Below are 24,547 nucleotides of genomic sequence, written 5' to 3' on the forward strand. Positions count from 1 at the left end.
CGCTTGGATTTTGGCGCAGAAGTCAGAGGGGCCCCTTTTACTAAGCCACGTTGGTGCCTACGCGCCCACAACGCACGTCGGTTTGGAACTACCACCCTGCTACCGCATGGCCCGGGCGGTAATTTAATTTTCTATATATTCACGATGTATTGCAAGCCACATTGAGCCTAAAAAGAGTTGGGAAAATGTGGGATACAAATGCAACAAATAAAATAAATTATGAAAAGATATTGAAAAAATTGCCAATTCCGGTATGAACAAAATACAGAGTTATGTTGTAGTAGGATAACGTCCATGTGTGACAAACACATTGGGGGAATCGTAATGAGGAGGAAGAGTTTAGTTATATCCAGTATGGTTTTGGCTTCGTTGTGTTGCAGGGTTCAGGCATTTAGGTTATGTCAATAGGATATGCCCTTTTTGAACAGGTTAGCTTTTAGTGATTTACGAAGTTTAAGTGGTCATAGATTGCTTTCACGGCACTTGGTAGTGCGTTCCATAGTTGTGTGCTTATATAGGAGAAGCTGGATGCATAGGTTGTTTAGCATTTGAGACCGTTGCAACTTGAGTAGTGGAGATTTAGGTAAGTTCGTGTTGATTTTGTTGTGTTTCTGGTTGGTAGGTCTATGAGGTCTGTCATGTATCCCGGGGCTTCGCCGTAGATGATTTTTGTGAACCAGGGTGCAGATTTTGAACGCAATATGTTCTTTGATCGGGAGCCAGTGCAATTTTTCTCTTAGGGGTTTGGCGTTGTCGAATCTCATTTTGCCAAATATAAGCCTGGCTGCTGTGTTTTGCGCAGTTTGGAGTTTCTTTAAGATTTGTTCTTTGCATCCCGCATACATTCCATTGCAGTAGTCTAGGTGACTTAGTACCATGGATCGTACCAAGTTGCGGAATATTTCCCTCGAGAAAAAAGGTTTCACACGTTTGAGTTTCCACATTGAGTGGAACATTTTCTTTGCTGTAGATTTTGCTTGGTTCTCTAGTGTGAGGTTTTGGTCGATTGTGACTCCAAGAATTTTCAGGCTTTCTGAGATAGGGAGGGTGTAATCAGGGGTGTTTATAATGGTGGGCTTGTTCGTGTTGCATTGGGATGAGAGGATGAGACAGTGTGTTTTTTTTCTGTATTAAGTTTAAGTTGAAATGCATTTGCCCATGAGTTCATGATGTTCAAGCTGAGTTTGATTGTGTTCGTAACATAGTAACATAGTAAATGACGGCAGAAAAAGACCTGCATGGTCCATCCAGTCTGCCCAACAAGATAAACTCATATGTGCTACTTTTTGTGTATACCCTACCTTGATTTGTACCTGTCCTCTTCAGGGCACAGACCGTATAAGTCTGCCCAGCACTATCCCCGCCTCCCAACCACCAGCCCCGCCTCCCACCACCAGCTCTGGCACAGACCGTATAAGTCTGCCCAGCACTATCCCCGCCTCCGGCTGTGCCACCCAATCTCGGCTAAGCTCCTTAGGGATGTATAGTGTGACATCATCTGCGTAAATGAAAGGGTTAAGCCCTAGATTGGATTCCTTTCTTCTCTTGGCCCGTTTATGCTTCTCCCCCCACTCCCCACCTCTTGCTGTTGTGCTTTGCCTTTCTTTATATATTTTTATTTATTCATTCTTATAATTTAACTATTATTCAAAAACAAGTTTATTGTAATGGTTGTCTTTGTTTTGTTGATGTGTGCCTTTTTTTACTGATTATTCACTGCCTTGGGTATTTCTATAAACACTGTTTCATAAGTAAAGGAAAGCAAATACATTTTGGAGCAGCTTTCAAAAGCTACACCCCCTCTAAGCAGCCGACCCTTAAGGCAGCATGTTTTACCTTACACTGAAAGCAGTGCAAAATGATTAGATTTGGAGGAAAGCAAAAAAAAAAATAAACTTTTGGTAAAAAGAACCAAGTAATATTGGTGAGCTGGACCTTTGGCTTGCTTGTTTTAAAGATCAGATTACCGAGGTCAGAGAAGGGAAAGCTAAGGATCACTTTTACTACAAAATGCATAATTACATAAGACAGGGTGAAGACTAAAACATGCAGGATAATCAACTAGGTTCAAGGTTCAAGAATCCCCAATTAGGTAAAGCGCTCGAGGTCAACGCTGGAGCAGCAATATCCAAGCCTAGATTAGCCAGACACAGATTCACGAGAGCCTGGAAGAAATGGCAATAACCGGACACTCTGGCATCTGTGGGCAAAGGCATGTTAGAAGCTTGCCAGGGTCAAGCTATAGCCTCACGCTGCATCCCAGAAGAAAACTACAAAAACATCCCATCAAGAAATCTTACTGGATAATCACCACTTGTAACCAAATGTTTTCACTCAGATTGTAAATGTCTAGTAACAATGTAATCCTCCAGATGAATGGATGTAAGCTACACTGAACTGAAACTTGTTTTTGGATAATAGTTAAATACTAGTAAAAGAGGCCCATTTCCAACAGCAAGGTCACAGGGCCCCCGCCCTACCTCCATCCCTCCCTCCCTCTCTCTCTCCTCCGAGTTCCAGCCCCCCTCCCCTCTGAGTTCCATGCCCCCCACCTCCTCCCTGTCCTCCGAGTTCCAGGCACCCCTCCCCTTTGAGTTCCAGGCACCCCTCCCCCTTTCCCCCTTGAGTTCCAGGACCGGCCCTCCCCTTCCAGTTTCAGGCCCCCCCTCCGGGTCGAGTTCCAGGATCCCCTTCCCATTCCAATTCCCCTTCCCCCTCCCCTTCCAGGACCCCCTCCCTCCCTCTTCTCCCTGCCCTCCGAGTTCCATGCACCCCCGCGCCTCCCTCCCTCTCTCTCTGTGGCCTCCAAGTGGAAGCAGGACGTGTGCGGCTGCCCCTCCCATTCGAAAGTGCCGGCTGTTCTTTAAAATTTTTTACCTCGTGGTCCACCGGCAACAGTGAAGTCGAGCAGGCACGGCACAGCGCTTCAGACTGCCTTCACTTCTGTTTCAGCTCTGCCTCTTGTCCCTCCCTCATTTCCTGTTTGCAGAAGGGCGGGACCAGAGGCAGAGCTGAAACAGAAGTGACGTCAGCTCGCCTCCAGCGTTCCCTTCCCTCTCACTGTTCCGCCCTCTGACGTCATTACGTCTTGACGCAAGGGTGGGACAGTGAGGGGGAATGGAACGCTGGAGGCTGGCTGACGTCAGGAGATGTTATGAACACAGGCAGACAGACATGGAACGTTGGAGGTGCAAATTATTATATAGAATGGGCTTGCACGCATAGGTCTACGTGGCGGGTAATTAAACTCTGGAATTCATTTCCGGAGAATGTGGTGAAGGCGATTAGCTTAGCAGAGTTTAAAAAGAGGTTAGACGGTTTCCTAAAGGCCAAGTCCATAAACCGCTACTAAATGGACTTGGGAAAAATCCACAATTCCAGGAATATGTATAGAATGTTTGTACGTTTGGGAAGCTCGCCAGGTGCCCTTGGCCTGGATTGGCCGCTGTCGTGGATGCTGGGCTCGATGGACCCTTGGTCTTTTTCCAGTGTGGCATTACTTATGTACTTATGAGTGGCCTAATGGTTAGTGCAGTGGGCTTTGATCCCCACTGCAGCTCCTTGTGACCTTGGGCAAGTCACTTAACCCTCCATTGTCTCAAGTACAAAAACTAGATTGTGAGCCCTCTAGGGATAGAGAAAGTACTTGCAAGTAAAATGTGCAGCACTGCGTATGTCTATTATAGCGATACAGAAATGTTTCGTAGTAGTAGTATTTATTTATTTATTTATTTGTTACATTTGTATCCCACATTTTCTCACCTATTTGCAGGCTCAATGTGGCTAGTGAGCGAGATCCCTGAGTTTTGCCTATTTATTTCTTTGTGCAATAACTGAGTGCAAAGACCATTGTGTGCCCATCCTGGAATAAAAATCACTTTCCTGTGTGTTTCATACTTTGTAATGATTGTACTTAGTTATGTGTTAGTTATGTGCACCTAACGCCTGGAATAGACTTCCCGAGCCTGTACGTCTAGCCCCGTCTTTAGCCGTTTTCAAGTCCAAACTCAAAACCCACCTCTTTACCACTGCTTTTGACTCCTAACTCACTTACCCTGTCCTTTATCCTCATCTCTCTTTATTCCCTTTACCCTCATCTCTCTTTATTCCCTTTACCCTTACTTGTTCTGTCTGTTTACCTGTCTTTTCTAGATTGTAAGCTCTTTGAGCAGGGACTGTCTTTTGTGTATGGTGTACAGCGTTGCGTATGCCTTGTAGCGCTATAGAAATGATAAGTAGTAGTAGTAGTGCTAGAATTGATAATTATTCACGATTGGGAAGATTTCTCACTGTTCACTCTTAACAGCTGATACTCGTATGCAAGCTATTTTTGTAACAGATTCTGTCAGTTTTCCTATGGTTTCCCCAGAAGTGTACTGTAAAGCCCTCTGGGAAGAATACATCTTATGACCCCACTCAGTTGAAAGCGTTGATTCAAGCACAGGAAGACACAATTTCATGTATTAAATAAATATAAAGAGGGTAATAGCCTGATATTAGCAGCTACTTTGTACTGCAGGTGGATTGATGACATTTTTCTAATTTTTTTTCTTCTTAAGGGCTTCTTTTACAAAGCCGCACTAGCGATTCTCCCGCTGCAAATGAGAGGAAGCCCGTAGGAATTGAATGGACTTCCTCTCATTTGCTGCGCGGGAATCACTAAAAGAAGCCTTTAATTTATTATGATCTCTTCCTTCTCTCCAAACTATGCATAACTTCTGAGACTGATAGTTAAATTTAGTTTTTCTGTAATTGGAGAATTGAATTCTTGAAAGACTAAAGAGGTGTGATAGCCGTGTTAGTCCACTTTTAAAGGTAATCAATAGAAATAAAACAAAATAAAACATGAAAGAGAAAACAAGATGATACCTTTTTTATTGGACATAACTTAGTACATTTCTTGATTAGCTTTCGATTAGATTTCGATCAGATTGTCACTGAAATGCTTTGATGTCTCACTTATATATACTGTCATCTACCAACATTTGCTTATTTCCGATCTGAGGAAGAAGGGCAACCTTCAAAGCTAATCAAGAAATGTATTATGTCCAATAAAAAAGGTATCATCTTATTTTCTTTTCCATGTTTTATTTCTATTGATTACCTAGCTGGAGTAAAACCAGAAGCAAAGGCACTCCAGCAAATCATGCAGGCACATAATGGCTGAACCTGAATTTGATTTATTTAGACCCTTCTAGTGGAGCTCACAGGAAGTTGCTGGACTCACTCTGCCCTTGCCAGCATAGATAGGGTTAACTTCTATATTCTGCCAGACCTCTGGGATGCTCTGAGAGACAGAGGGGGGTGGGGATGGACCTCAGGAATCCACAGTGAACAGGAGGATTTCCAAAAAGGAAAGAGTTGGACTGCCAAAGATTCTCAACAGAAAGGAAACATGGAAAAGAAAATAAGATGATACCTTTTTTATTGGACATAACTTAATACATTTCTTGATTAGCTTTCGAAGGTTGCCCTTCTTCGTCAGATCGGAAATAAGCAAATGTGCTAGCTGACAGTGTATATAAGTGAAAACATTCAAGCATTACTATGACAGTCTGACAGGGTGGGAGGAGGGGGGTGGGTAGGAAGTATGCATGGGGACATCAAAGCATATCATTGATATTCTAACAGGATGGGTGTGGATAGGTGAGGGGTGGGGTGATCAACAGAGACATACAGCTTTATGGTTTATAATGGGCTAGGAACCCCAGATCCTTGTTAAGTCCTTTCTGTTGGGTGTTAAAATATTCAATCATTCTGACTTCAAAGGTCTTACGTTCTTGTATGGTTTTAAAGTTACCTTTCAGGATTCTCACTGTGAAGTCACTGGTAGTGTCCTGGTCCTGTAAAATGCTGACCAACAGGGGTGGGAACCCTACTGGCACCAGTATTGTTCATATGATGTCTATGTAAATTGAATCCCCTCACCTATCCTGTTAGAATATCAATGATATGCTTTGATGTCCCCATGCATACCTCCTATCCAACCCCATCCTGGTAGACTGTCACTGTTATGCTTTGTTGTCTCACTTATATATACTGTCATCTACCAACATTTGCTTATTTCCGATCTGAGGAAGAAGGGCAACCTTCGAAAGCTAATCAAGAAATGTATTAAGTTATGTCCAATAAAAAAGGTATCATCTTATTTTCTTTTTCATGATTTATTTTGTTTTATTTCTGTTGATTACCTTTGAAAGACTAATAAAGAGTAAAGTAACGGATTCTACAGGGTGAGGCAAAAAAAAAAAAACATTAAAAAAAAAAAGCAAGCAACCCCATAGAGTTTTTTTTTCTTTTTTTTGCTGTTTTCTCATCAACCATTTGGAATTTCAGTGTAAATTTTACGGCTTTATTTGTTGTTACTACCTACGTTGTCCCAAGTGGAATGAGATTATCTTGAAAAATGGCTAAGATAAAGACACTTTAGAGTGACCAACCAGCAATTTTCACATGCACAAAAATGTTTACACTGTAAAAGTACTATTATTTGGGGGGGGGGGGGGAATACCAGCTTACTGTTAATTTATTTATTTTATTTTATTTGTTGCATTTGTATCCCACATTTTCCCACCTTTTTACAGGCTCAATGTGACTTACATGGTAGCGTAATCGGCATTAACTGATTTTGGTATGAACAAATACAAGTTGCGATTAATATCAAGGTGATATTATGGTAGAGTGAGATACATGTAGGGTAAAGACAGTTGGGGAGAACTTAGAGAGGGAAAGAAAGAGTTAGGATATGTCCGTTATGATCTTTGGTTAAGTTGTGTTGCAGCAACAACATCACAGTGACATATTAGTATTTGATAAAATAATTTCATTTAAAAGCATTTCAAATCAGAACAGTGGGATGCACGGAAAGCATACTAAAATCACTGCAGACCACACAAAACACAGAAGACTGATTTCCAAAAAGTCAAAATATGAAGGAGTAACCCCATTGCTTGCAACGTTACACTGGCTCCCAATAAAAGCCAGACTGTTTTCCAAAAGCTACCACTCTTACTTTCAAGATATTATCTGGAACGTCACTTGATTACAAGTTACACTTCATCGAACTATCACTGAGAAACGCAAGCCCAGAAACCAGAGGTTACTTATTACTCCAGCTACCCAACTGTAAAAAACATAACCTACAAATCCATCTACATGGCTGGATTCAGTTACCTAGGTTCTAAATGATGGCACTTAAAGTACAAAGACTAAGGAACACTGGAGGAAGTTAAATGGAAATACTTTTTCACTCAACAAATAGTTAAGCTCTGGAACTCTTTGCCGGGGGATGTGGTAACAGCGGTTAGTGTATCTGGGTTTATAAAAAGATTTGGACAAATTCCTGGAGGAAAAGTCCATAGTCTGCTATTGAGACAGACATGGGGGAGTCACTGCTTGCCCTGAGTTCGGTAGCATGGAATGTTGCTGCTCTTTGAGATTCTGTATAGAATCTTGTTACACTTTAGGATTCCAGAATCTTAATATTCTTTGCGGTTCTACATGGAATGTTGCTACTATTTGGGATTCTGCATGGAATCTTGTTCCTCTTTAAGATTCCAGATGGGGCTCTACATGGAATGCTGCTACTCTTTGAGATTCTGTATGGAATCTTGTTACTTTTTAGGATTCCAGATGGATGTTATTACTATTTGTGTTTCTGCCAGGTACTTGTGACCTGGCTTGGCCACTGTTGGAAGCAGGAGGCTTGATGGACCACTGGTCTGACCCAGTTCTTATGTTATAAATGCAAAAATACTGCAATCCTTCAATACCTGTAATTTCTCCTAACTGAAAACTGTAAGCCACACTGAACCGAAACTTGTTTTTTGGATAATTATGGGATGTAAGATTGAATGAATAAAATAAACCGCAATCACGAGCAAGGTGTCGGCAGCAGACAAAATGAGAAACCAGATAACTGTGTGAACAAGGTTTTAGAGCAAAGGCAATAGTGGCTGCCTATGATTAAGAACTGGAAGCTCAGGACTGTGAAGAAAATGTCAGCATGACTGAAAAAATCTGACGCATTGTTAATTGTATCGTTTGAATGATGTTATTTTACTGTGTTTTAGCGCGAAAGTTTTTAACGTGCAAAAATCACTAGGTAGTAACGCTAAAGGAATTAAATACAAACAGTCATACGCTACTACTTTTGCGTATAAAAGCACACAGATCTGGAACGCATTACCCACGGCCCTGAAAAATATGGACAATCTAACCAGCTTTCGCAAATCTTTGAAGACACACCTCTTCAACAAAGCCTACGAAAGACATCCTTAATAAATCTTTCCTCAAACTACTCAGGTGCATCAAAATACCTCTCACAACACCTACCTTCAGCCTATTATCGACTGTATTTAAGATCATGTAACGACCTGCATCATAACAACACTCTGTAAGCCACATTGAGCCTGCAAAAAAGTGGGATAATGTGGGGTACAAATGCAATAAATAATAATAACAAAAATAATAAAATGTCTGCAACATCAACATAGCTTTAAGATAATTAAACGTTGTCTAATAATACGCAAGTAAGATGACTAAAGACTCCTTTTACAAAGCCACACTAGAGATTCTGGGGAGGCAAACACAACAAAGGCCAAAAGGAACTGAATGGGCTTAATCTCATTTGCTGTACTGAAATTGCTAGCGCAGCTTTGAAAAACGAGGCCTAAATAAGTCTAGAATTTCTCATTGAAATTCAAAGCAGTTGCTGAGTAAACGGCAAAAGAAACATAGGGGGTTACTTTTTTTTTTTTTTGTCTCACCCTGTATATACCTGTCATTTGGTCACAATGACTAAACATGGCCATGTCGGGATGTGATTATTTATGGTATATTTATATAACATTGGGATTTGTTTTTTTTGAAAGGACTATTTGATAATTTTACATACATCAGGGACACAAGTCGTTATTTTTGTTAAAAAAAAAGTTTATTATAATACTTTCTTTTTCTTTTTTTTTTTACAATATTATACATTGACCTGGTGTGTTTTCCCCCTTTTGGCCCAGTCACATTTACATAGTAGATGACGGCAGAAAAAGACCTGCACGGTCCATCCAGTCTGCCCAACAAGATAAATTCATATGTGCTACTTTTTATTTGTACCTGTCCTCTTCAGGGCACAAACCGTATAAGTCTGCCCAGCACTATCCCTGCCTCCCACCACCGGCTCTGGCACAGACCGTATAAGTCTGCCCAGCACTATCCCCGCCTCCCAACCACGGGCTCTGGCACAGACCGTATAAGTCTGCCCAGCAATATCTCTGCCTCCCAACCACCAGTCCCGCTTCCCACCACCGGCTCTGGCACAGACCGTATAAGTCTGCCCAGCACTATCCCCGCCTCCCAAGCACTATCCCCGCCTCCCACCACCGGCTCTGCCACCTAAACTTGGCTTCCTCCTGCTCGTGTGGTTTGGTTTAACTGTGCTCAACATGCCTTGCAGCACTGCATAGCTAGGGTGGAAAAGAATCCCTCTGACCATTCACAAATCACCGCCAATCCCCAGGCTTTTAACAACAGAGGGCCAGAAACGCATCAATACTATTCTGCACCTGTGAACACACAACCCATGAGCTGTTCCCCTTAGTCCGAAAACCACACTATCAGCGAGTTAGATCCCAGACTGAAGGGAGACGAGATCAGAATCTTGTAACGTTCCATACATTTTGTAAACAGCAAATTCATAAGGGCCGAGCCAAGAACGCCAAAGAGCCACAAGAACCTCCAGCCAGAATATCACTTGCATTAAGTTCAAACATAATGGAGTGGAGGAGTGGCCTAGTGGTTAGGGTGGTGGACTTTGGTCCTGGGGAACTGAGGAACTGAGTTCAATTCCCACTTCAGGCACAGGCAGCTCCTTGTGACTCTGGGCAAGTCACTTAATCCTCCATTGCCCCATGTAAGCCGCATTGAGCCTGCCATGAGTGGGAAAGCACGGGGTACAAATGTAACAAAAAAATAAAAATTATTCCAAATTACTCAAAGCTTTGTTTTTGCTGTCCCAGTGAAGGAAAAAAAAAAGTGAAGTTACTTACCTGTAACAGAGGTTCTCTGTGGACAGCAGGATAAGTCAACCACAACGGAGCTGTGAAATGTCATCACCCACCTGTGGCCGACCCATTCTGCTCGTCCATGGAGAAGAGAGGCACTGCCTCAGTCAGCTACATTCCAAAAATTCTAAACAAATACCCATTAATACCCATCAGCCCAAATCGCAGCTAACCTGCGTATTCAGCAAAAAGTCACCCAATCTAATTTTAAAAAATGTTAAAGTGACAATATCTTCTGCTACCAGTTGCATGCTCTATATTCCAAACCACTGATAGTACACTCCCCCCAAACTTTGACCACACTAATATTCCTCGCTAATCTTACTGGGTTTTTTTTCATGACCACTTTCACTCTTGTTTATTTTATTTATTGGGATTTATTCACCGCCTTTAAGAAAAGATTCATCCAAGGCAGTGTTAAACTATACCTGTTGTACAAACTTTGGACCCTGTTTACTAAGGGAGGAAAGGAGAAACAGGGGTGATATGATACAGACGTTCAAATATTTGAAAGGTATTAATCCACAAACAAACCTTTTCCATAGACGGGAAGGCGAACCTTTTCCGGAGACATGAAATGAGATTGAAGGGGGGCAGACTCAAGAAAAATGTCAGGAAGTATTTTTTCACAGAGAGAGGGGTGGATGCTTGGAATGCCCTCCTGCGGGAGGTGGTGGAGATGAAAACGGTAACGGAATTGAAACATGCGTGGGATAAACATAAAGGAATCCTGTTCAGAAGGAATGGATCCTCAGAAGCTTAGCTGAGATTGGGAGGCGGGGCTGGTGTTTGGGTGGTGGGGCTAGTTCTGGGCAAGACTTCTACGGTCTGTGTCCTGAAAATGGGGCTAGTTCTGGGCAAGACTTCTACGGTCTGTGTCCTGAAAATGGCAGATACAAATCAAGGTAAGGTATACACAAGAAGTAGCACATATGAGTTTATCTTGTTGGGCAGACTAGATGGACCGTGCAGGGCTTTTTCTGCTGTCATCTACTATGTTACTATGTTATGTTTACTAAGCCATGCTAGCGTTTTTAGCGTGCGCTAATGCTAGAGATACCCATATACCAGCCTATCTCGAACTTATTTAAACCTGTATTATCCAGACTGCAATGGACTTAGATACAAATCTACTTATGCAGCCAGCTTTTCTTACATAAGTACACAACTGTGGAACGCTTTGCCCAAAACCGTGAGATCTAATCGTAACCATCTTAACTTCAGGAAACTACTGAAAACCAACTTGTTTAAGAAGGCCTATCCCCCTGACCCAAATTAACCTCTCACTTCATGTGACACAACAAAATATGAACCGTACTAGATGTCTATAACTTCCCTCTTTTTATTTCCTTGTTGTTTTATACTGATGTTTCTTACATGCTTACTATTGTACTATGTATTTGTATTATTGAACCGGAGCCTACCTCTACGGTATTGTGTAAGCCACATTGAGCCTGCAACTAAATGGGATAATGTGGGATATAAATGTGTTAAATACATAAATAAATAATTCCTATGGGTGTCTCTAGCACGCACTAATTTTTGGTGTGCGCTAAAAACACTAGTGCACCTTAGTAAACAGGGTCCTTACAATTTTAATAGTAAAACGACCAAATATAAGTGTAAGTACAATCAGTGAGGTACATTAAGTAAATTAAACTTAGTAAAAGCAGTGATGCAGTGTTAGAAACATACAATTCAAACATAGGAACTGATGACATCAGCAGAATACAAATTAAACATTATTTCGTAGCCGAGGAAAGTGCAGTTCGAGACAGACAGGGACTAAGGGACCCTTTCACAGAGCAGCAGTACCGTTCGCTCTTCCAGGACTACCACCGGCCCAACACAGCTGCCAGCAGTAGTCCCGCCCCAAGCGCACGCCATTTTCTGGGGGAAAAAGAAATCTCCCGGAAATGGCTTGCGTAGCGGTAAATCGAGCATTGCTGTGCGCTGCCCCAGGTTAGCGCAGGAGCCCTTATCGCCACCTCAACGAGTGGCAGTAAGGGCTCCCCGTCGCATGGTCACATGCGTGCCTGGGGTCTTTTTCCCCTTGCAGGAAAAAAGGGCCCTGGCGCACAGGAAAAATGGACCCCGCCACCAGCACAGGCCCCTTTTGCCCGCACCTTGGTAAAAGGATCCCTAAATGTAAAAAATGAGCGCTAAGTGTTTAACAGTGCTCCGAGCTGGGCGCCATTTACAGAATAACACTTAGTGCCGGGATCCGCGCCCAATTTTGCGCACTGAGATTTACACCAACTGAAACCTGGTGTCAATCTTCATGCCTAAATTAGGCACGGATCCCTGGTATTCAGTAATGCTGCACCTATCTGTAGTAAACACTCCTGACCTGCCCATGCCCCTCCCATGGCCACGCCCTTTTCACTTGTGCACTAAAAAATTTGCATGCGCAATTTCATAGAATAATGCCTAGTAAGATGTGCACATAAATTCAAATTGCTGTCAATTAGCGTCAAATAATTGATTGTTATCGGCCAATTGCAGCTAATTGGCTCATTGATCAATTAAATTTCATGCACAAATTTATTTGGGCTAATGGCAAATCTTTGTCATTTCCCTCTATCAATCAAGCATCTGGCTTGATTCTGATTTAAATGGGGATCTTCGTGTAAAGAAATTAGTATCAGCTACTTTTTTTTTTTTTTTAACTAAGGGATACATTAACTAAGGCGCGCTCTAGGCGTGTTAACATTTTTAATGCAAGTTAATGGTTGACACATGTTAAACGCGAATGCGCCCATAATAATGTATCGGCGTGTTAGCGTTTAACGCACCTTGACTTTAAAGGCGCGTTAAAAACGCCAACGTGCCTTAGTAAACATACTCCTTACATATCTGCGACAGGTCCGTTCCTATTTTTCATTAGATGATATGCAGAAAATAGTTCCAAGCACTGATTTTCTTCAGCATTGATTACTGTAACTCCCTTTTTTTAGGGCTGTCCTCAATCTCGATCTAAACTTTATTTGATCCAGAACACTGCTGCTCGCATATTGTTCCATAAAACAAGATATGATCATGTCACTCCTTTGTTTTTGATACTTCGTTGGCTACCCATTCATACTAGGATACATTTATTTTTAGTATACAAGTTTTATTGGTTTTAATAAGTGAAAAGGTTACATAAAATATATGAACATTGACACTGAGGTCAAAAGGTGACCAACAGGCTCATTTTCGAAAGAGATGGACATCCATCTTCCGACATAAATCGGAACTCGGGACATCCATCTCTCACAGATGTCCAAATCAGTATAATCAAAACCCAATTTTGGACGTCTCTAGCAAAGGTCCGTCGCAAGGACGTCCAAATCTGCAGGGGGCGTATCGGAGTTGGGCGTTCCTAAGACTTGGACATCTTTGAGCCATAGTGGAAAAAAAGCAGAGACGTCCATGACTAAAACTTGGACGTTTTCACCCGGACCTGTTTTTATTACGAATAAGGCACAAAATGACCAGATGACCACTGGAGGGAATCAAGGATGACTTCCCCTTACTCCCCCAATGGTCACTAAACCCCCCTCCCATCCTCAAAAAACATCTTTAAAAATATTGATTGCCAGCCTCAGATGTCATACTCAGGTCCATGACAGCGCACGCAGGTCCCTGGAGCAGTTTTAGTGGGTGCAGTGCACTTCAGATAGGTGGACCCAGGCCCATACCCCCCCCCCCCCCACCTGTTACATTTGTGGAAGAAACAGCGAGCCTTCCAAAACCCACCAGAAACGCACTGTACCCACATATAGGTGCCCCCCTTCACCCATAAGGGCTATGGTAGTGGTGTACAGTTGGGGGTAGTGGGTTTTGGGGGGCTCAGCACACAAGGTAAGGGAGCAATGTACCTGGGAGCATTTTATGAAGTCCACTGCAGTGCCCCCTAGGGTGCCCCATTGCTGGCCTGGCATGTCAGCGGGACCAGTGTAATAGAAATGCTGGCTCCTCCCACATCCAAATGGCTTGCATTTGGACGTTTTAGACTTGGACGTCTTTGGTTTTGAAAATCGCTGAACAACAAAGACGTCCAAATCCAAGGACATCCTTGGTATTTTTGAAACGAAAGACGGATATCCATCTTTTTTTGAAAATGACCTTCTCCCCGCCTCCGAATTTGGACGACTTTGTAAAACGTCCAAATTCCTAAAGATGTTTCTTTCAAAAATGCCCTTCCAAGTGAAAACAACACTAAACAGTAAATAACAGCTCATGAATACCCATAATCTAGTCTCCTATTAGGTACATAGGAAGAACATCAATTTTAATCAAGTAACGTAACAAACTAGCACCTATGTTTACTAAGGGGTGCTATGGGCGCGTTAGCGTTTTTAACACGCGTAAATGGTTAATGCGCATTAAACGCTAACGCGCCCATATAAATGTATGAGCACGCTAGCGTTTAACGTGCCTTAAATTTTCAGGCACGTTAAAACCGCTAACACACCTTAGTAAACATACCCCTAGGATACATTTTAAGGTCTTATGTCTGGTATTTAAAATAATGAATGACCTTTGTCCAGCATATCTTTCTGCGTTAATTACAATGCGATCTCCTAAAACTACCACCAGGTCTCTGCATATTAATAAGCTTAAACAGCTGCTTTTTTCTAGACCTAGGCTGGCCGTCACCTCCAAGAGACTTTTTGTACATGCTGTAGTCCCAATCTGGAATACTTTACCTTTTGAGATCCAGACTGAAACTATTTAAGTTTTGGAAATTAATGAAAACCTGGTTTTTCTCCTGTTACTATTCTTGATTTACTTCTTATTTTTGTTTTGTTTTATATTTGTATTTTATACATTCATTACACTCTTTCATAGGTTTTTTTACTTTAATGTATATTGGTTTTTTTATTATTGTATACCGTTTTGAGCCTTAGGATGGACATAGTAACATAGAGGCAGATGCACTAAAGCTAAATGAGCCTTTAATGACTCTCCAACGAGGAAAATTTGATCCGTTGCATGCATCAAAGGGCTTTTACCGAGGAAGCCAGCAGCTAACGAAAACGGAATGGAGATGAGCAATTAGTGTGAAAACCCCATTGAAACGACATGCACTAACCTTTTCCGATTGCCTTTACGCAGGAAAAAGGCAGGAAAACTAACGACAGGTCTGGACCACTCGTTAGGACAGCTCTGTGCCAGGAAAAATCATTAAGAGAAAAAATAAACAAACTTTGAGCCAATCCCAGTGCATTAGCAGAGCTAAAAGCGCTGTGATTGGTCCAAAGGACGTCAGAAAAACATAAATAAATAAAAATAAAAAAAAAGGGTCGGGAGGGGGCAAGGGCGCTCATCAGGAGCGTCCTGTACGGACGGCCTTGCCCCCCCCCCCCGCTGCTCCCCACTTTCCGCCACTCCCCCCACCCGAAAAAGCAAAATTCGAGCAGCCCCTGCCCCCCTCCCTTCCTCACTACTCTCTCACCTCAGCTCCGCCTCCCGACATCCTCCGTCCTGTGCCCCGCCCCCTTTGGGGTCGTCGCCGCCATTCCCCTCTTCCATCGGGCCCCCCTCCCTCTTACCGGGCCCGTGCAGCGCCTCTCTCCTCTGTCCGAAGGCGCTGCACGGGCAAGAAGACAGCTGATGCCTGCCTTCGCCCAGCTTCGATGGCGCGTCTTTCTCCTGCTGGGCCCGCCCCTGTCTGACGTCGGTTACCTACGTAGGTTACTGACGTCAGACAGGGGCGGGCCCAGCAGGAGAAAGACGCGCCATCGAAGCTGGGCGAAGGCAGGCATCAGGCTTTCTTCTTGCCCGTGCAGCGCCTTCGGACAGAGGAGAGAGGCGCTGCACGGGCCCGGTAAGAGGGAGGGGGGCCCGATGGAGGAGGGGAATGGCGGCGACGACCCCAAAAGGGGGCGGGGCACAGGACGGAGGATGTCGGGAGGCGGAGCTGAGGTGAGAGAGTAGTGAGGAAGGGAGGGGGGCAGGAGCTGCTCGAATTTTGCTTTTTTCGGGGTGGGGGGAGCGGCGGAAAGTGGGGAGCAGCGGGGGGGGGGGGGCAAGGCCGTCCGTACAGGACGCTCCTGATGAGCGCCCTTGCCCCCTCCCAACCCTTTTTTTTTTTTTTTTTGATTTGGGAGCCATGTGCTTGTGATTTGACTGTGTTTTGACTGTTTGTGGCATGCGCAGAGCAGCTAACATAACGCTTGGCTGCTCTGCGCATGATTTGGGGGCCGATTAACGATGTGTATTGTGATTCTTTGATACATTGTACGTTTCAATACCGATCTCAGCATGTGTGACTTTTTTTTTTGGTGCATTTTTCGTTATTTTAAAATCGTTAGGGACTTTAACGATTTAGATTTTTTTACGTTTGGTTGCTGCATCTGCCTCATAGTAGATGACGGCAGAGAAAGACCACCAAGTCTGCCCAACAAGATAAACTCATATGTGCTACTTTTTGTGTATACCTGACCTTGATTTGTATCTGCCATTTTTAGGGCACAGACTGTAGAAGTCTGCCCAGCACTAGCCCCGCCTCCCACCACCGGCTCTGCTATGTTATGGGTGCATGCGCAATCTTGAGTGCCATTCATAGAATTTGTGAGAAGATGGTTAAGATAAAGGCGTCGGGATAGATTCGTGGATGGTTAAATTGAAGGTATGTTTTATGTACATTGGAATAAGGTATGTTGAACCGGTCTTAGCGGCGAGATGTGCAGAAAGCTAGATCCAGAGGCGACGAGAGACCGGATAGTTGCAGGTCAGGCTTGACTAGGCTATATAATGCACTTGTTAAAGACAACCACAAAACGTGTGAATACAAATCATGAAACTACAGGTATGTGGGCGTACCTTGAATATAGATGCATCCACTTCCTGGTTGTAATCCTGTTTGCCCGCGTGCTTCCAGGGGATTCGGAACATGCCTTTGTCGTCATTTTCCCAGACCAGGCCCGGATACAAACCGCTGTCTATCTGTTCAATCAGCCACTGTTTGAGACGTCGCCCTCCGTTTCTATCACACATCTTCAAAGCAAAAAGGTGCAAAGTGAAATGTATGCACTCCTGGAAGCAACTGAGGACGTGTTGAATAGCAACCGAAAGCTAACATTGCAACACCTTTACGAACTCTAACGCTGCTAGATAAAACATAAAACACTAAACTTACTGGAAAACCTTATCTTATCACACATGCTTTACATATCTCTAGAAACTCATAGGATAGCCCAGAACTAAGAACCATATTCAAACCATGAATGCGAAAAGTAAGAGAGAAAAAGCAGGCCGTCTTCACCTTTTGTAACAAGCAGCAAAATCGAAATTGTACCTTAAAGTTCCAGAACGGTGCAGAACTAATGAAGATGATGCAAAAGAAAACAAACAAAAAAAAAAACGTGTTGCATGGTCAATGGCCTATTTACTAAGCAAGATGTCTCCTCACAAACAGCATAAGGGCTAACAAGACCCCCTTCTGAGCCGTTTTGGGCTTCCATAGTTATTCTGATCTGCAATGCAATTACTCTACCATCCTGCTGTGTTTTCTGTGTTTGCTAGTTTTATCCTGTTAAAATTGTTTTTATGTCGGGTACAGCCCGTCATAAAAACAATTTTAACAGCATAAAACTAGCAATACGACCAAATGTAAGAATACAATAAATCAATGAGCTAAATGTGAAGACAGGAAAATTGAATCTTTATAATAGGACAGTACCAGAAATATAAACATTTAACAGCACCTATAAAGTAATCATCATATAACATTTTATTTATTTTTTTTTTTTGTTACATTTGTACCCCGCGCCTTCCCACTCATGGCAGGCTCAATGCGGCTTACATGGGGCAATGGAGGGTTAAGTGACTTGCCCAGTCACAAGAAGCTGCCTGTGCCTGAAGTGGGAATCAAACTCAGTTCCCCAGGACCAGAGTCCACCACCCTAACCACTAGGCCACTGTTGCTACTATTTGAGATTCTACATGGAATGTTGCTATTCCACTAGCAACATTCCATGTAGAAGTCGGCCCTTGCAGATCACCAATGTGGCCGCACAGGCTTCTGCTTCTGTGAGTCTGACATTCCATGTAGAATCTCCAATAGTAGCAACATTCCATGTAGAATCTCCAATAGTATCTATTTTATTTTTGTTACATTTGTACCCCGCGCTTTCCCACTCATGGCAGGCTCAATGCGGCTTACATGGGGCAATGGAGGGTTAAGTGACTTGCCCAGAGTCACAAGGAGCTGCCTGTGCCTGAAGTGGGAATCGAACTCAGTTCCTCAGTTCCCCAGGACCAAAGTCCACTAGCAACATTCCATGTAGAAGTCGGCCCTTGCAGATCACCAATGTGGCCGCGCAGGCTTCTGCTTCTGTGAGTCTGACATTCCATGTAGAATCTCCAATAGTAGCAACATTCCATGTAGAATCTCCAATAGTATCTATTTTATTTTTGTTACATTTGTACCCCGCGCTTTCCCACTCATGGCAGGCTCAATGCGGCTTACATGGGGCAATGGAGGGTTAAGTGACTTGCCCAGAGTCACAAGGAGCTGCCTGTGCCTGAAGTGGGAATCGAACTCAGTTCCTCAGTTCCCCAGGACCAAAGTCCACTAGCAACATTCCATGTAGAAGTCGGCCCTTGCAGATCACCAATGTGGCCGCGCAGGCTTCTGCTTCTGTGAGTCTGACATTCCATGTAGAATCTCCAATAGTAGCAACATTCCATGTAGAATCTCCAATAGTATCTATTTTATTTTTGTTACATTTGTACCCTGCGCTTTCCCACTCATGGCAGGCTCAATGCGGCTTACATGGGGCAATGGAGGGTTAAGTGACTTGCCCACAGTCACAAGGAGCTGCCTGTGCCTGAAGTGGGAATCGAACTCAGTTCCTCAGGTCCCCACCACCCTAACCACTAGGCCACTCCTCCATAAACATAAATATGATGTCAGCAGACTATGAGATTAATTTATTTGTGACATTTATATCCCACATTATCCCAAACAAGTTTGACTTCAATGTGGCTTACAATAAACTGTATAGGATACATAAAGAATAATGCATAAATAATAATAAATAAAAAATGAGATAGCATGGAAAATATCATTTAGTATAGATACGATACTCAATGTCAGCACAATACATGAGAAAGGTTATACACCGTATCACACATGCATTAGAACCGACCCAACTTAAATGTCGGTACCTTGCAACACAACAAAACCAAAGCTCGTAATGGATATATAAGAACTCTTCCTTTCTACGATCCTCTTCCTCTATAAAATTTCCTAAAGTGTCTGTTACACTTGAACCTTGTTCTACCAAAATATTACTGTATTTGTTCATACCAGAATTGGCGAACACCTTTACGGTACTATGTAAGCCACATTGAGCCTGCAAATAGGTGGGAAAATGTGGGATACAAATGTAACAAATAAATATGATGCCAGCGTTGGTCAAACAATGTAATAAGCATCTTACTATCTATAGAGAGAACACGACAGGTAGTAGAAAGTCACAGGAATAGATGGCTAAGCTGAAGGCTCACATGACTACTTTGAAACTATCATATTTTGGCCGAGTGGAGGAGTGGCCTAGTGGTTAGAGTGGTGGACTTTGGTCCTGGGGAACTGGGTTCGATTCACACTGCAGGCACAGGCAGCTCTTTGTGACTCTGGGCAAGTCACTTAACCCTCCATTGCCCCATGTAAGCCGCATTGAGCCTGCCATGAGTAGGAAAGCGCGGGGTACAAATGTAACAAAAATAAAATAGATACTATTGGAGATTCTACATGGAATGTTGCTACTATTGGAGATTCTACATGGAATGTTGCTATTCCACTAGCAACATTCCATGTAGAAGGCTGCGCAGGCTTTTGTTTCTGTGAGTCTGACGTCCTGCACGTCAGACTCACAGAAGCCTGTGCGGCCACATTGATGATCCGCAAGGGCTGACTTCTACATGGAACGTTGCTAGTGGAATAGCAACATTCCATGTAGAATCTCAAATAGTAGCAACAGTGGAGGAGTGGCCTAGTGGTTAGGGTTAGGGTGGTGGACTTTGGTCCTGGGGAACTGAGGAACTGAGTTCGATTCCCACTTCAGGCACAGGCAGCTCCTTGTGACTCTGGGCAAGTCACTTAACCCTCCATTGCCCCAGGTACAAATAAGTACCTAAGCCGCATTGAGCCTGCCATGAGTGGGAAAGCGCGGGGTACAAATTAAAAAATATATATATGTGACGGTCAGACCCTAGTAAAAGCAATTATGCTACAAAAGAATGAAGGAAAAAGCAGGCAATAAGCTGGACTGACACAATTAAAAATCCTCTGCACACAAACAGAAAACAGGATGTTCTGGAGAAAAGCAATCTATATTACCGTCAGGAGTCAGTCGGCTTCAAACTGACGGCAATTAATCAAAACTGAAGGCAAATTATATGAGCACCTGAACAAGATCAGGACATGTTGGCAAGCTAGACCAGGTGTGAAGCGAGTGGATAGTCGATATTGAATTCTTGGGACAAGAGCCAGGCTTTTTTTACCTGCTTCCTGAACTACAGGCAGTCTTGCGTTAGCTACAGCATCACAACCTGCAACTTCTTTTGACAAGGGTACAACTATGCTCCATGAGAGGACCTTACAAGCCTCAAAGTCCTGTAGGCTGCACTGCAAGCACCGTGCCTTCCTGCCCCTTCTTTATAGACCCAGTAACGTACTCTTTACACTCAGCAACTCACATCGGTTGCTGTAAGGAGCAGCAGTCTGCCACAGCGGCTTCTTTTCCGCCAGCTCTGCCGATGTTCTAAAGGAAAAGTGTTCAATGTGTTCGACTGCATGTGTGTCAGTATGTCCAAGTGATCGGGGGATACCAGGGGGTCTCATTTTCAAAGCACTTAGCCTTACAAAGTTCCATAGTAACCTATCGAACTTTGTAAGGCTCAATGCTTTGAAAATACGCCTCTTATAAACAATACAAACGACCCCTCCCAGGACACAGTGAAAGCGCGTGCTCAATACAGGGCATGCTGATCACCTAGCTTGCACCTATGTTCTCCTGCAGGAAGTGCAGATTAATTTGTTCAATCCTTTAAAGCATTATACTATGTCATCGCCCTATAATCCTCAGTAAATACTAGCACGGATGCAGGAAAGTTAGAAGAACAGGCACAGGAAATGGATGTGAATTTAAAGCCCTACTAGTTCTGACACAGCAAAACTACCCTTACTTGTGTATACTTTAATACGCACAACATAAGAACAGCCAAACTAAGCAGTTTACAAATGTTCAAACTTGAATATTAAGTAACCGAGACAATCCCTCGGGAATTACAACAAAGATAAGATATATACTGGATCAAATCAAACCGATGGTCCATCTGGCCCAACGTCCTGCTTCCAATATTCGCCTACCCGGGTCACAAGTACCTGGCAGAATCCCAAAGAGTATCAAGAGTCCGGATTCCCAAAGAGTAGCACTAACTGATCCAGGGACAGCAGAGGCTTCCCCCTTGTCTCTCTCAATAAAGGACTACGGACTTTTCCTCCACAAACTTGTACAAACCTTTTTTTAAACTCCGATATGTTTATTTTCTTATTTGCTGCATTTGTATCCCACATTTTCCCACCTATTTGCAGGCTCAATGTGGCTTACATTACGCCGCAATGGCGATAACCATTAACGGAATGATATACAAAGGAGTGGTCCAATCGAGGTACATGAAAACATCACTTAAATTAGATATGAAAGATAAAAAAAAATCAAGTGAATTAGCAGAGATAGATAATTTTGTAGCAGGTGCATGAAAATAGAATAATCCATGTAAAACGTTCAATATTAAACCACTGTTACAACATCCTCTGGTAAACTCCAACGCGTAACTATTTGTTAAGGGAAAAAAAATATTTCCTTATTCATTTTAAAAGTATTACTGTATAAGGTCACAGAGTGTCCTCTCGTCTTTGTACTTTTTCAAAGAATAAACAAACAATCCGTTCTACTCCACTCAGGATTTTGTAGACCTCAGATAGGATGTAAAGACCTGTAAGTTTTTGACAGCAGGCTTTGCAGAGACAGGTTTAATTATAACCTCACTCTTGCTACCTACTTACTATTGCTTATGACTATGGGGCTTCCAGAGGTACGAAGTGCTCTACAAATTTAGTCTTTTTGTTTTTATTTTGGATTTTGCTCACATCTTTTTCAGTAGTAGTTACATTCAGGTACTCTGGGTATTTCCCCTGTCCCTGGAGGGCTCACAATCTAAGTTTGTACCTGAGGCAATGAAGGGTTAAGTGACTTGCCCAAGATTACAAGGAGCAGCAGCGGGATCTGAACTGGCCACCTCTGGATTGCAAGACCAGTGCTCTAACTTTAAGACCACACTGGCAACACTCCCTGTGGAAGCCTGCCCTTGCAGATCAGCAACGCGGCCGCGCAGGCTTCTGTTTCTGTGAATCTGAAGTCCTGCAGGACGTCAGACTCACAGAAACAGAAGCCTGCGCGGCTGCGTTGCTGATCTGCAAGGCAGGCTTCTATGTGGAATAGCAACATTAACATTTCATGTAGAATCTCAAATAGTAGCAACAGAACCTCAGATTAGATTAGAGAAATCTTATTTCCATTACCGAAAACTTCTGAAAACCTTTCTCTTTATAAGCTACGTAGAACAGAACTTAGCATAATGAGATAAGGTCAAAAAGACAAAGAAAAATGGGATAGCTTAACTGGATATTAGATTTTTAACTTGTATTGATTTATTATGTAGTTTATCTTGATTGCTGTGCTTTCCTGTCATGAATGGAATTCCTATGTCTGTTTATTTGTATATACCAATTTTTATATATATGTAAACCGTTCTGTTTTGCAGATGCAATAAGATACGGTATATAAATTAACATAAATAAAAAATAAATAAATAAAAAAAATAGTAGCAACATTCCATCTAGAATCTCAAATGGGGAAAGGGAAATGGGACTTGATATACTGCCTTTCTGAGGTTTTTGCAACTACATTCAAAGCGGTATACATATATTCAGGTACTCATTTTGTACCTGGGGCAATGGAGGGTTAAGTGACTTGCCCAGAATCACAAGGAGCTATAGTGGGAAGGGAATCGAACTCAGTTCCCCAGGATCAAAGTCCACTGCACTAACCACTTGGCTACTCCTCCACTAGCAACATTCCACGTAGAAGCCTGCCCTTGCAGATCAGCAACGCGGCCGCGCAGGCTTCTGTTTCTGTGAGTCTGACGTCCTGCACGTCAGACTCAAAGAAAAAGAAGCCTGCGCGGCCGCATTACTGATCTGCAAGGGCAGGCTTCTACATGGAATGTTGCTAGTGGAATAGCAACATTAACATTCCATCTAGAATCTCCAATAGTAGCAACATTCCATCTAGAATCTCAAATGGGGAAAGGGAAATGGGACTTGATATACTGCCTTTCTGAGGTTTTTGCAACTACATTCAAAGCGGTATACATATATTCAGGTACTCATTTTGTACCTGGGGCAATGGAGGGTTAAGTGACTTGCCCAGAATCACAAGGAGCTATAGTGGGAAGGGAATCGAACTCAGTTCCCCAGGATCAAAGTCCACTGCACTAACCACTTGGCTACTCCTCCACTAGCAACATTCCACGTAGAAGCCTGCCCTTGCAGATCAGCAACGCGGCCGCGCAGGCTTCTGTTTCTGTGCAGGACGTCAGACTTAAAGAAACAGAAGCCTGTGCGGCCGCATTACTGATCTGCAAGGGCAGGCTTCTACATGGAATGTTGCTAGTGGAATAGCAACATTAACATTCCATGTAGAATCTCAAATAGTAGCAACATTCCATGTAGAATCTCCAATATTTATTTAGATTTTGCTCACACCTTTTTCAGTAGTAGCTCAAGGTGAGTTACATTCAGGTACTCTGGATATTTCTCTGTCCCAGGAGGGCTCACGATCTAAGTTTGTACCTCAGGCAACGGAGGGTTAAGTGACTTGCCCAAGATCACAATACCCAGATGCCCCTGAGGTATTTCACCCCTGGCTCAATGTTAACCAATGTCTCCTGGAGGATGACGCATACCTGCATAGTGGCAGCACTAGAGCGAAGACGGCTCCTGACAGCGCAGGTGTCACGAGCGCATGCTGCACCTGCTTCGCCTCTGTCCGCGAGACAACCAGACTGCGCGCCTCGCGCTCTGCATTCCAGTCCCGCGCGCCGGGAACCTGAGCCGCCAAGGTATGGAGGCAGCAGCGCGTGTGCTCCCAGAAAAAAAAGACAAAAATCCCCCGCGGCGCACGCGTACACAAGAGAGCCCACGCTCGGCGCCTCAAGCGCCCGCCAGCAGATAATAGCCAGAGTCTCCGCCTCGCTCCTCCAATGGGGAGGAAGCCGAGAGGGCGGATCGATGACCAATCCCATCCGGCGTGGGCGGGAGCTGGGGGCGGAGCCGAGCGCTTCCCGCCAACCCGCTCTTCCTCGAAAGCTTTTGCGTTTCCCGTAAAGGCGATCTCACAGATCGGGTGCCGTGGGGGGGTCAGTTC

General features: G+C 43.5%; 1 protein-coding gene across 1 annotated transcript in view; it reads right to left on the reverse strand.

Moving 5' to 3' along the window:
* IRF8 (interferon regulatory factor 8) overlaps nucleotides 1-24,337 on the reverse strand; it is a 53,517-nt gene extending 29,180 nt beyond the window's left edge. The window contains 2 exon segments of the mRNA XM_030202705.1: nucleotides 16,872-17,045; nucleotides 24,087-24,337. Of these exon segments, the coding sequence (XP_030058565.1) occupies nucleotides 16,872-17,045; nucleotides 24,087-24,092 (180 nt within the window). The 5' untranslated portion in view covers nucleotides 24,093-24,337.
* Between the last annotated feature and the right edge of the window lie 210 nt (nucleotides 24,338-24,547).

Source organism: Microcaecilia unicolor, chromosome 5 (genome assembly GCF_901765095.1).
Source record: "Microcaecilia unicolor chromosome 5, aMicUni1.1, whole genome shotgun sequence".
NCBI classification, from domain to species: domain Eukaryota; kingdom Metazoa; phylum Chordata; class Amphibia; order Gymnophiona; family Siphonopidae; genus Microcaecilia; species Microcaecilia unicolor.